Raw genomic sequence first — 12,267 nt, 5'->3', positions numbered from 1 at the left:
TTTGAAGCCACCATCAGCTCAGTTGAGAACATTCGTTATTCAGCGGTCAAGCTCACTACATTTCACGATACCATTGTACAGCGTGTGAGTGAATAGAAGCGGTCAACTTGATCAATTGAGAGAAAGAATCTTCAACTTTTAGAGTCCGTCTCCAACGGAATGAGTTTTGACCAGGAGATGCGCAATGCTTCATCGTCATCTAGCCCCTCGACGTACGTACGTATGTAAGTGGCTTTTTTGGGGGCGGGCCATAAAGTACCTGTACATAAAAGTTCCCAAATGCTGCGCCAAAGAGAGAGCCAAGGGCTTACCGAGATGGGCAGGTCAAGCATCGATCGATACAAGGACCCCTATCAAATATCTACAAGTCATCAACAGCCACTGAAGCAGCCAGATTCACAGGTCTCATAGGTTTCAGGCTCATCATGGATGAGGTGCTGACGTCGATTTGTTTAGCGCCCGTTGGTCCAAGAGCCCGTTGAGTGGGTGATGGCCCATGACATTTCGGTCATAAACTTGGAATGCCCTGGTAGTAATGAATTAATTAATCATAACCAAGGAAATTATAATTGAGCTCTCTTTATTTCGGTCTCGGGGTATTGACTGTCAGACATGCCGAACCATGAGGCATGAGGTACGTAGATGTTTTTTTTTTTGTTGATGTCTACAAGGCTAAGATCTCCGCCCAATGGACCGGTAACAGGAGATGGAGGAGCTTGTTCTGTAGCTTGTTTAGGTTTGAGCGAAGTGGTTGGCTGGGAGCCACTGGAAGTTGGCAGGTTGCAGCGGGGACAGCGCCTAAATGGGTATCGCATGTACCGATACTTGTTCTTTTGGTTGTCTCAGGAGCCCACCCACATCCATCTAGGCTCTTTCATCACAAGCTGGCTTGGTCTGGTGTGTGCGACGCCGTTTCCAAGGTTTCTTCTTTACTTTCGTATCTTCAAAGCCCTGCACTCGACGGACTATTTGCTTTCTCAACATTTCTTCTTGTATATTCTCTTCCTAGAATTACCGTATCTTACCTTCCCCGCAGCTCTTACTTTCAATTGTTCGTCATCTTATGAGCTTACATCGCTATAGAGTTTGCTTCAACCCCCTATAAACCGGAGTCCTTCGTCGCTGCCGCAACCGATACCGTCACCATCGCACATGTGGTCCTAAACAGAGTCTAGATTTCCGCTTCGACTCTCCTCCTCCCTCTCCCTCTCCGCCTTAAACATCGACTATCGAACCGCAATGGACGCCGATATCTTCGCACGAAGTGGCGGCCTTGGCGGCGACGCGAGCGATCGACCTGGATTCTATAAGCCCGTTGGTATTGGTTTGGCTGTTGGCTCTGGTGTCTTTATCGGTATCTCTTTCGTCCTCAAAAAGGTTGGGCTATTGCGCGCCAACGAGAAATACAATGAGGTTGCTGGAGAAGGGTATGGATACCTCAAAAACTTCTACTGGTGGGCGGGCATGACACTTATGATCATTGGCGAAATCCTCAACTTTGTCGCATATGCCTTCACCGATGCAATCCTCGTCACTCCTCTGGGCGCATTGTCCGTTGTTATTACAGCTATTCTTTCAGCCATTTTCCTCAAAGAGCGCCTCAGCATGGTCGGAAAGGTTGCTTGCTTCCTCTGCATTGTCGGCTCGGTTGTTATTGTTATGAATGCTCCCCATACATCATCCGTCAGCGATATTCAAGAGATGCAGAAATACTTCATTACACCAGGGTTTCTCACCTATGCCGGCCTTATTATAGTTGGGTCTATCGCCACTGCACTATGGGCTGGGCCGAGATATGGTAATAAGAATATGTTGGTCTATATCTCAATCTGCAGCTGGATTGGTGGACTGAGTGTCGTATCGACTCAAGGACTGGGTGCTGCTATCATTGCTTGGATTGGCGGCAAACCTCAATACAAGGAATGGTTCCTATGGGTTTTATTCGTCTTTGTCATTGGGACATTATTGACGGAGATCATTTATCTCAACGTATGAGCCCAGCTCTCAATTCCGTCTCAGTCACTAACAACTCATCACAGAAAGCGCTCAACATCTATAACGCAGCCCTCGTTACACCGACATATTACGTCTACTTTACAAGTACGACTATTATCACGTCAGCAATTCTTTTCCAAGGTTTCAAGGGCACTGCCCAGTCTATCGTCACCGTTGTTCTAGGTTTCTTAACAATTTGTTCGGGAGTAGTGTTGCTACAGCTTTCAAAATCCGCAAAGGATGTGCCCGACGCAGCAGTCTTCAGCGGCGACCTCGATCAGATCCAGACTATTGCCGAGCAGGAACAGCCAGAGTCGGAACCCAAGGCCGATGCCATCCGCGGAGCCGCTGCCATCGTGCGACAGATCTCACAGCGACGACTTAGAATGGAAGCCGAAGAGCTCAAGCGACTCCACGAGGAAAAGATGATGATGGACACAATGGACCCTATCCGAGAGGATGGACAGCAGCCAGAGTGGGAATGGGATGGCTTGAGAAGAAGACGAACAATGACTTTCAGGACCGGAACGATTAGCAGCTCTAGGGCAGGATCAGTCACATCGCCTCCGCCACCGATGCCGCCCACCTCACCCCGTTTTGCTGTAAGACCAAGCAGTCCAAGACAACATCCACCTTTAGGCATGTCGCAGTTTCCACCGGTCGAAGACGAAGACGATAGCGACGATGACAACAACCGCCAGGAAACAAACACACTCTTCTCTAGCATTGCAGGTACCATTCGAGGTAGAGCCCGAGGCTTTACCAACTTCTCAGGCCGACACGCCAACGACGATCATGAAGACGATAAACCCCGGCCCCGCAGCCCGATGCACCCGGTACCCCTGACTGAGATTGCCGTCCCCCGGGATAAGGCCGACGAAGAACACGCCGCTTACTATGGTCAAACTCGGGAGCACGAGTATAATGGACAGGATACTGAGTACCGAGGGGCGTCATTCCGAAGTGGTGACAGCTTAGCGCCTCCGACGCCCCCGCCTCATGGACAACCTCAGGATACGACACGACGTCAGTTTTCATTCCATAATGTGTTCCGGCGGCCTCACTCATCGTCTAGATCAACATCACACGTCGCGGACCCAACGGAGGAAGAGCGGGCCGGACTCGTCAAGGACGCTAGCCAGCCGGGCCCAGCTTTTCTCTAGGGGCAAATCTGATGGGTAATGTCAGCATTCGGGGTGGTACTTTGAGTAAGGTGGAAAAACATGCATTTGCACGGCGTTGTTGGTGTTCTCTTTTTTGGATTACTGGGCTCGCTTGGTTGGGTTATCCGGTTGCATAGCGATTGTATAATGTCGTCACGCCTGGGTTAAGTAGGGTATAGACATGTCTTGGACGGAGCGCGAGCTTGATGACTACCTTTATATACAAAGCTGCTGTGGGACATGATGGCCGGGTCGGTGGAGGATAGGAACACGACATGATGAATAAAGATCAGTTGTATACGTTAAAAGATATAGTTTATGAAACCACTGGCTGCAGCACTGGAATAGTACGAGTGACAGTAGATGATTAGGAGGAGAATTGCCGTTATTACTTTCATGAATTCATTCAAAACGTTACGCTATACAAGCCCAAAACATCTCTGGAATTGGCCTCGGAACACCTGAAACTCCAAGCATTCAATATGATATCAATCAAAAGACCTCCAATCCGCTTATTCTTAATTTTCACCGAGATTTGCTTTCTCTTCTACCAATCAGCAGCCCAACCGTTCTGTTCGAGGAACTCCTCGCACGCTTGCTTTAATGCCAGGTTTGGCCGTAACTCAGAAGGCACAAGTGGCTCGCGAGTGAGAGGATCACTATGATGTCTGTTGAGGTGCTCCATGATAGACGCACGTTCGTATGACTTTCCAGTCTTGGTCTGTGCCTTGTTAGCAAACGTGGCATTCAATCCTGGTGAATAACTTACCATGACGGGATCAACCATGAATCCAAAGCTGATATCGTCAATCGCCCAGTCTGGAACCTCTCTTCTCTTCTCGCCATCTGCCCTTGCTCTTTCAAAAATCTCCTTCATCCTCTCAATCTTGGCATCGCTCTCCTCCTCAATTTCCTGCCTCACCATCCCATCATCCGTCTCCGCCAGCATAGCCTCTTTGTCCCTGGTCAATAATTCAAGCATCTCCCTTTCAAGATCTTGCGATTCGCGAACCCGCTTCTTCTCGAGATCATCCCAGCGCTCTTTCTTGCAGCGAAGAACGAGACTCGTCACAGCAGCGAGCGAGCGATCTCCCGTAGCGGCGCACAGCTTGTGCGCATGCAGAGCGTTTTCAAGCGCGGCGTCATAGTCGCGAAGAGCGATCTGTGCTTGCGCAAGGTAGTACCGGGCTTTCATGTTATCAGGCGTTAGCTGCAAACAAGCTTCGCAATCGGTGATTACTGAGTCCCAATAATTAAGCTTAAGACGGGCCATGGCGCGATTGGTGTAAAGAGCTGGATTTTTGGGGTCGGCGATGATGCTATTGCGATCTTTGTCAGAATAAGCCCTTGCTCTGAGCTGCGCTGATTATATGTGCTCACGCTTTGGAGTAGAGGCTATCGGCGCCGACGTAGTCCCCCGCCTGGAAACATTTGTTCCCTTCATTCTTGAGCTGTAGCGACTTAGACATGTTGAGTCAAGTGCAGTGCGTGAGACTGGGGTGAGTGGTAGTAAGATGTGGTAAGATTGGACAGTAATTTATGTCGTAATGGAGGATTCGTTAAGGATGGCGATTCTGTATTTCGGATGCTCGGACAAGAGAACTCCGTATCTATAAAGGCGCTGATATTATGAACGCAAAGAAAAAGGAGAATAAACTGCACAACAGAGCCAAGAAATGAGGAACAGAATAAAGAGAGATCGCAGTGTGAATGTGCAGAAAGCGAGGGAGCTGGGCTGTTCACTCTGGAAGCAGAAGCTGAAGCAGGGAGTTACTGGAAACAGCGAGCGAGCCACAATGACACACGTACGTTACGTTAGTTACTCAAGTAGAGGAGAGAAGAGCAAAGGACCCTTGATTTTAGAAGGGTTTGATAGAGCTTTTGATTGGATTTCTAAGCGCGTGTTCCCTGGAAAGTTCGAGAAACAGGCGGGACAGTTTAACTCATTGAGGCCTAGAAATTGCGGGGTGAGTCTCTTCATCATGAGAACCAAGTCATGATAGAAACATATTCATATAAAAAAAAGAATCAAAAATGCATATATTGCTCAAATCCACATACCCAATCTATCGTGACTTTCTTTCCCAGTCATCTGATTCCGCCTCTTGCAGAATCTGTGTCTAAATGCCAATGTCTAAAGCAATACCATGTCATATCATGTCATGTCATGTCGTGTCGTGTCCTAAACTCCCCCAAACTCCGTATAATACGCCAGCAAAAGAAGTGGTCCAGCCACCTTAACTTCTTTCTTACATCTCCACCAAACGCACAACCAAATTCTCCTTTGGTCGCAGTGTAAAAGCCGGTCCAGCGACTTCAACCTGCTTCTCTTCGTTTCCAAGAGGTTTCTCGATCTTGAACTTTCGCACCAGCTCGACAAGCATGATCTTCATCTCCATCATGGAAAGCTGCTTGCCGATGCACATCCGCGGGCCGTTGTGAAACGTCTCGAAGGCGTAGGCGCTTGTCGCGTCACCCGTGAGATCGCTCCAGCGGCCAGGGTTGAACTCCTGCGCGTCTGGGCCCCAGACCAGAGGGTGTGTGTTCATCACCGCGGGCGAGAGTTGGATCACGGTTCCTTTGGGGATCATGATACCGTCGATTTCCACGTCGCTGGTCGCTTGGCGAGGTGCCATGGCCACTATAAATACGTTAGCTAATCAATTTCCTAATGTGAGGGGTGTTAGATGTGTTACTTGCCTGCGCAGTAAAGTCGCAGAACTTCGCGCACAAAGTTGTGCAGATACGGGAGTTTGTCGATGTCGCTGAAATCAGGCATGCCGCAAGTGCTGTCCATGTTTCCGATTTCATCTCTCAGACGCTGCTGGCAGTCCGGTCGGCGTGAGAGCTCGTGAACGGCCCAGGTGATGGAGCAGGCTGTCGTGTCATGTCCAAGGATCAAAAGATTCAAAATCTATTACAACAGTTAGCACAATCCACAACATTCGGAATTCAGGGTGACTTACATATTCAACGATATTCTTATCGTTCCAATCAGAGTCGGAGTGTTCCAACAAACACTGAAGGGCGTCTCGGTTCCTTTCTTTGCTAAGGCACTGTTCGCTCTGGCTACGTCGAATTGTCATCAAACCTACAATGAACTCCCGAACTCGGGTACAGCTTTGAGAAAACTCAATGCATTCTTTCATGGGTACAAACTGTCGAATCGGGATTAGTGAGTTCAAGTAGTTGATAACATGGCCAAACGTCGAGGGTTGCATCATCTTGGTGAAGGTGTCAAACAAAGGAGACTCGTCCGATTCGAGGTGGTTAAGATCAATGCCAAAAGTTTCGAGTCCAATCACGTCGAGGACTGCTTTCCAAATATTGCTCTCAACTATAGAATTGTCAGCTCAGTCACACAAAAAGGGGGGTTTTTACTTACTTTCAACGTTACCGTGTTCGTTACGTTGTTGGGTCAGTACATCGATCAGTTGTTCGGCCTTTCTCTGAACAATAGGGGCGAAGGCTCTAAGTCGTGGAGCCGAGAACGGTTCTAAGAAAAGTTAGCATTGGTCTCAATTGGTGCCGGGATTGATTGTACTTACGACTGATGGCTACTCGACGTAGCTTGTGAAGCTTGCCTTCGATGAAGGGAAGTCCATCGCCGATGATTTCATGGGCGAACTGCTTCGCAAAGGCGGGCTTCACAAAATACGAGCTCTTCGTCTGAAGGACCTGCTTATATGCCTCGATACTGTTTACAAACAGTGTTTCGCCGCTGGCAAAGTTCAAGTATCGAATAAGGGGCGCCTCGGGAAACTCGCGGGACCACTTGCAAAAGAGTTCAGGAAACCAAGGAACCTGAAGGAACTTTGCAGTCTGTCCAAGAAAGAAGGCATTGTCCTGTTATCAATGTTAGCAACATGATACGGAAACGAAGGGCGAGTTTACTTACTGTTGGTCCGGGAAGATATCGAAGAGGGGATACATAGAAGGGATATACAAAGACGTTAAAGGCGATTGTTCCCATCAAGAGCATACCCAAGATAATCAATCCCATGGGAATAGAAGGCGTCAATGGAAGCACTGACGGCATCGTCATCGAAAAATAGAACGAGTCGTACATGTTGTACTCTCGAGCGAGGTCGTTAGGGCGAGCGGAAATAACCAAGATATGAAGACGAAATGGGTATCAATCAAAAAGCAGCAAGAATGGGATTGTTAGAAGAAAGGAAGAATGACAAAGCTATGAAGGAGGCCAGGAAATCGATGTATATTATGGTAATTATTGCACTGGCAGCTGTTATTCAGTGTCCGCGCAACTGGCGGGTGGCAACCACTGCGAGACGGCTGGCGAACATGGACGGAACATGTTGCATTGAGTTGACGTCTACGGTACGGACGAGATCAAGGCCCCGAACATCGAACATCGGGCGTTTCTATATAGAGTTGTGGCACAGCCTTTTCCAGTGTTTGGTAGGTTATGCCAGGTGGTAGATGGGGGCCGAAGCTTTGCTGTCGATACATATAGCGAATACTACATCGAAAACAGGCTGATCACATTACCAATTCGGAGAACATGCAATGGTACGTTGTCTATATCCGCTGTCACTCGAGTCTAATGCCGTGGCAATTTCCGAACAGCGTCGAAAGGGGTATCTTGGTTTCTCGGAACGATGCTCGATGAATACCCTTCTGGGACGATGCGGTTTGCCGATGCATTGGGACCTTGCTGTCAAAGCTCTACAAACATGGATTTACAAACGATATGAGCTAATCTATTAGACACTGTAGATTACCGAGATCATCTGTGCTGTAGCGAGTCGTGGCGCTCAAGCGATGATACCTTGGACCTGAAGATCTTCAACATGGCTTGCTTTGACCTACAGTAGTGGTCAAGTTATAGAAGATTTTGCTCAGCCTTGCAGTTCGTCTCACAGATCTTTCCGTTACATGTCACGAGGAAAGCCACTTACATTTTTCCCGTTGGTTGTGTGACATGATAGCCTTACCGACTTTTCATGTTTGTATCAATTCGTTGGTGTTGTTCGTTTCATGGGGTTCTGACGTTTGAATAATATCCGGAAGGTCATTGTTCGTGCAGATGACATGGATCTCGAATTGATCAATTATACGAGCTTGGGTATAAGTCGACATATCTTAGTAATCATCATCATTATCCAGGATTGTCGGTTTGACATGTGAAGTGTCAAGACTCAATGTACCCAATCAGTGTGCACATCAGCTTTGAGAGTATAAATAAAACCCTTGTGTATTCTGGCGGAAGAACGGCAGACACAGCCCATACTAATGCTGACTACTCATGGATGCTCGTGACAGTCTACCTCGACTTTGTGTCATCTTGGGCTATGAGATTTGTGTTCCCTCTGATGGGGTCCTAAAGCCACCGCTTTTTATACAGATGGATAGGAATTTGGAAGTTGAGCTGCTATCCGTCTGGTCTGTACGACACTGTCTTGCATAATCTTCAAGATGAAGATCAATACCATGCAGATAGACATAATAAAATTGATTGATGTATGTAGCTGTTTTTACATACCTTAATTTGGCCATGTCTGGACTCATGGCCATAAGTCCGAGCATAATAGACATATGAAAGTATCCTATATCGTATCCCATTCATAAACATATGATTCTCATATATAGTAGTCGTCATCGTCACATCTTCCCTGGGGTATCCTCATGCCATTCAAAACCCCAACCCAACGCCGTAGCCCAAGACAATCCTCCCAAAGAAATTATTAACTGATCCCCAACCATTCGACCATCTTGTCCACAGCTTGCCTGCCCTCTTGAATGGGTAGAATAGGCCACACGTGAATCATGCCCTCTCCATACACCAGCTCAACCTTTGTGCCTTGCTCCTTGGCCATCTCAACCATCTTCTTGGTATCAGGAGTCAAGAGATCCAAGCCAGCTGCGAATACCAACATCGGCGGTAGTCTCAGATCTCCGTAGATGGGGCTAACATTAGGATGCTGAGTATCCATCTCTGGACAGATGAGTCTTGTAATCTCGGCGATGCCAGGGACGTCCAGCCATGGATCCTTGAGCGCTGCATTGTGAAGTTCAGGATTGACGAGACTGGAATCAGTGCAAGGCGTGATAGGCACAATTCTCTGTGCAGTCTGTTTACCAGCCAATTTTGCATTCTGCGTGAGAACGAGAGACATGGTTCCTCCAGCTGAATCACCAATGACCCAAAAAGGCGTCCGGTCTGGTGCAGATGCGAGTTCGTCGTGGAGCGGCTGCACGAACTCATACATCTTCATAAGCGACGTCTCAGGGCCAAGCGGGTATATGGGCACGGTAACAGTAGCATTCAGACGTCTCGCAAGCTGAGCCACAAGTTCCCAGTGCTGAGGCGTGATGTCAAAGACGAAGCCACCGCCATGAAGATACAAGATTCGACCACGAGTTGGCGTCTCTGTTTTTGGGGAGACTATGTAAACGACATAATCCGCAATGTGGCCTTTTCTCTTGTATTCTTCAACGGCGAATTCTTTGTAGAGATGCTTGGGAGGTACACGCTCAGGACGAAGACGTTCCTTGGCGATGCGGTTGTTGATTCCCTCCGCTGAACTCCATGTGCTCTTGAACCACCACCAGATGATCCAACTAAGGATGCGAGCTTTGAAGCTGGGCATTGCTGACTGAGATGGAGTTTATGAGGGTATCACGGGAGTGGGAATATGCAAAGACTGCATAGACAATGGATGTTAAGGTCTACAGCTACAGCTGTCATTATGCGCTGGCGGGTTTTTTCTGTGGAGGGGAATATGGGTACGGATAGTCATGGGTGGTTGGTGGTGAGGGGTCTACGGTCTACACCGCTATAGTATGGTATGGCGCAAGTTGTTGAGAGGACTGACATCTCAACGAATACTGCAGCATTGTTACACAGCATGGCCAAGTATTTCTGTGATCAGTTAGGTTATTTGCCGTGTGAGTTGGCTTGTAAGACAATGGAATTAAGTGTCGTGCTATCTCGACGATCCAGGGTAGTCAGATATCGTGACCTCAAGCCGAGGCAAACCAACGATCATGAATTGTTAGGTAATCGTACATATTCTTTACAAGCTTCAACCTGTCCCTATTAATATTGCTTGACAATCGCTGCAATAGTCCGCCAGTTATTGCAGATAATCCGATCGACCAAACGGATGAAGCCCTTTACTCACCAGTCTTAACCCCATAGTGATCACCATATGTTTGCTGCAGTTGCATTGCCAGAAATTATCAGATCATGCTCGCATACACGCATTCACATTCAGCTGTCACAAGGAGCCCTTTGACCCGGGAGTCCGGAGATGTAAGAGTGCTACTTTAACACAGGAACAAGACGGACATGAACAGTCTATTGTGCCAGTATAAACGAGAACGAGAACGAGAACGAGCCTTTGTTCATACCAGTAAAGAGCGTTGTATCAATCTTGATCATCCGCATCTTGATACTCATCGCGATGATTGATAAAATGTGGTTGAAAACAGGGTTATGACTGTCATGACTAGTGTCGCCTAGCTTTAAATATGGAAGTGATCTTCGAAAGCTGGACAAGATGAATTGTGATGCTGCATGGGCAAACGTGCATGGAAAAGTCTAGGCGTTGGACAGTCGCTGAAGGATCTCGCTTACAATGACCCTTTTTTTCTTTGCTTTTTGTGAATTGGGGTCTGATTGAGGTGACATTTAACGGTTGGATGTGTATAGTAAGACGGGCGAAGGGATATCTTCAGTATCTACAGAACTGGCAGTCAACTCACTTCACACACTTTAGTAGTTACGTCAGTAGTTCATTCTTAAGACCATGAATTATTCAGTGAACAGTATAGTGAGTGTACTGTATACAGTAACTAGTTGATCCCTAAACCTCTTGTTCACAAAATAACCGCCAGTATCACACCTCTCTTCAACTTGTATGCCCAATAGAATCAAATCCTCACCCTTAAACTCTCAAACCACCTCCGCATTTCAAGTTCAACTAGTGCAAGCCCAACCGAGCCATCCTCTACAGTCCTCTAACCTCTGCAGTACAGTAGGGCCGCCTACTCTGATTGGTAAATTGCACGTGCACACACTTACATAAAATCAGAGCCTGACCTATGACATCCCTGCCATTAGCATTTGCTGGTTCCGGGTTTTCCCCTCCCTCGTCTCTCGTCCTCCACAAAAAATCGACGTCAGTGACTACGATTAAACCGTTGCTCTTCCCCAGACTGTCACTGTCACTGTTTCTTCTTCATACTCTCGACTCCACTTCTTCATCCCATTTCCACCAAGAAACAATTGAGTCACTTTACTACGACGGTTGATCACAAAACACAAACAACACCAATAATTAGGGACTGGCTCTCTTTCAACTACGCATACATCGACATTATCGCGAACAACTCGGCTTAGCTCGGACCGTCGCTCGGCTACTCCGTCGACTTCTACCGCCAACCTCTCTCCATTACATCACATCATATCAAACCGTTAACCTCACGATGCCTTCACAACGACCGTATTTCCTCTCTTCTTTCCTCGCCGCCTTCCGTCCTCAAGGCCCCTCTATCTCTACTACCTCTCAACATCAACATCAGCCAAACAAGCACACCCGAGATACAACGACGACCACAGCTGCCACAGCAACTGCAGCAAGCACAACTGCGACTTCTACCTCTACGTCACATCATCATCAGTCTCAGCAACAACCAACCACTTCCAGTGTCGCCATCCGTCCACCCCGAAACACCACTTCTTCCTCACCGTCAACATCAACATCTCCCGTCAACGGCACCGCCATTCCTATTCCTGGATCATCTGGTCGACGTGGGAGCGATAGCAGCAGTGAAGGGTTCCGCGATGTGATAGGTGCCGACAAGTGGTACATCGGTGGGCGCACACCCGGCGGTGAAGAGAAATTCTTCAAGCTTGGCGTCATCCGCCGTGTGAGAAGTAATGATGGCTTAAGTTTAGATCGTCTAAGCTTATAATGCAACGCATGATTATTTTTATGAGACTTTTTACGACTACTGGACAGGGCAGGGAAGATGTGTGTGCATCACTCATTGCATGAGAAGCCTCTTTGGTACATAACGCACGAACGTCACTTATGCATGAATTTGGGTTGCTCGATATGAAACTGGGTATGATTAAGGCTAC

At 47.7% G+C, this 12,267-nt stretch overlaps 5 protein-coding genes across 5 annotated transcripts; 2 read left to right on the top strand and 3 right to left on the bottom strand.

Moving 5' to 3' along the window:
* Positions 1–894: 894 nt before the first annotated feature.
* BKA55DRAFT_729135 (magnesium transporter NIPA-domain-containing protein) lies at positions 895–3,158 on the top strand (the record flags this gene model as incomplete). Its single annotated transcript, XM_046201191.1, has 2 exons — positions 895–1,989; positions 2,040–3,158. Exons 1-2 carry the CDS (start codon positions 1,240–1,242, stop codon positions 3,156–3,158), a joined length of 1,869 nt encoding a protein of 622 aa, XP_046048739.1. The 5' UTR covers positions 895–1,239.
* Positions 3,159–3,705: 547 nt separating this feature from the next.
* On the bottom strand, positions 3,706–4,627 carry BKA55DRAFT_691053 (uncharacterized protein; the record flags this gene model as incomplete). Its single annotated transcript, XM_046199601.1, has 3 exons — positions 3,706–3,879; positions 3,928–4,477; positions 4,539–4,627. The coding sequence occupies 3 exons, from the start codon at positions 4,625–4,627 to the stop codon at positions 3,706–3,708; spliced, it is 813 nt and encodes a 270-aa protein (XP_046048738.1).
* A 780-nt stretch (positions 4,628–5,407) lies between these two features.
* Positions 5,408–7,227, bottom strand: BKA55DRAFT_594785 (cytochrome P450; the record flags this gene model as incomplete). The annotated part of the gene is made up of 7 exons (XM_046195713.1): positions 5,408–5,799; positions 5,859–6,072; positions 6,125–6,223; positions 6,254–6,495; positions 6,544–6,654; positions 6,707–7,004; positions 7,105–7,227. 7 exons carry the CDS (start codon positions 7,225–7,227, stop codon positions 5,408–5,410), a joined length of 1,479 nt encoding a protein of 492 aa, XP_046048737.1.
* A 1,636-nt stretch (positions 7,228–8,863) lies between these two features.
* Positions 8,864–9,769, bottom strand: BKA55DRAFT_594784 (alpha/beta hydrolase fold-domain-containing protein; the record flags this gene model as incomplete). Its single annotated transcript, XM_046195712.1, has 1 exon — positions 8,864–9,769. The coding sequence occupies one exon, from the start codon at positions 9,767–9,769 to the stop codon at positions 8,864–8,866; it is 906 nt and encodes a 301-aa protein (XP_046048736.1).
* A 1,840-nt stretch (positions 9,770–11,609) lies between these two features.
* BKA55DRAFT_540354 (uncharacterized protein) lies at positions 11,610–12,098 on the top strand (the record flags this gene model as incomplete). Its single annotated transcript, XM_046190253.1, has 1 exon — positions 11,610–12,098. One exon carries the CDS (start codon positions 11,610–11,612, stop codon positions 12,096–12,098), a length of 489 nt encoding a protein of 162 aa, XP_046048735.1.
* Between the last annotated feature and the right edge of the window lie 169 nt (positions 12,099–12,267).

Source organism: Fusarium redolens, assembly GCF_020744475.1.
Source record: "Fusarium redolens strain MPI-CAGE-AT-0023 chromosome Unknown BKA55scaffold_9, whole genome shotgun sequence".
NCBI lineage: Eukaryota > Fungi > Ascomycota > Sordariomycetes > Hypocreales > Nectriaceae > Fusarium > Fusarium redolens.
Note: the sequence above shows the minus strand (reverse complement) of the source record. Positions and strands in the feature narration are given on the sequence as shown.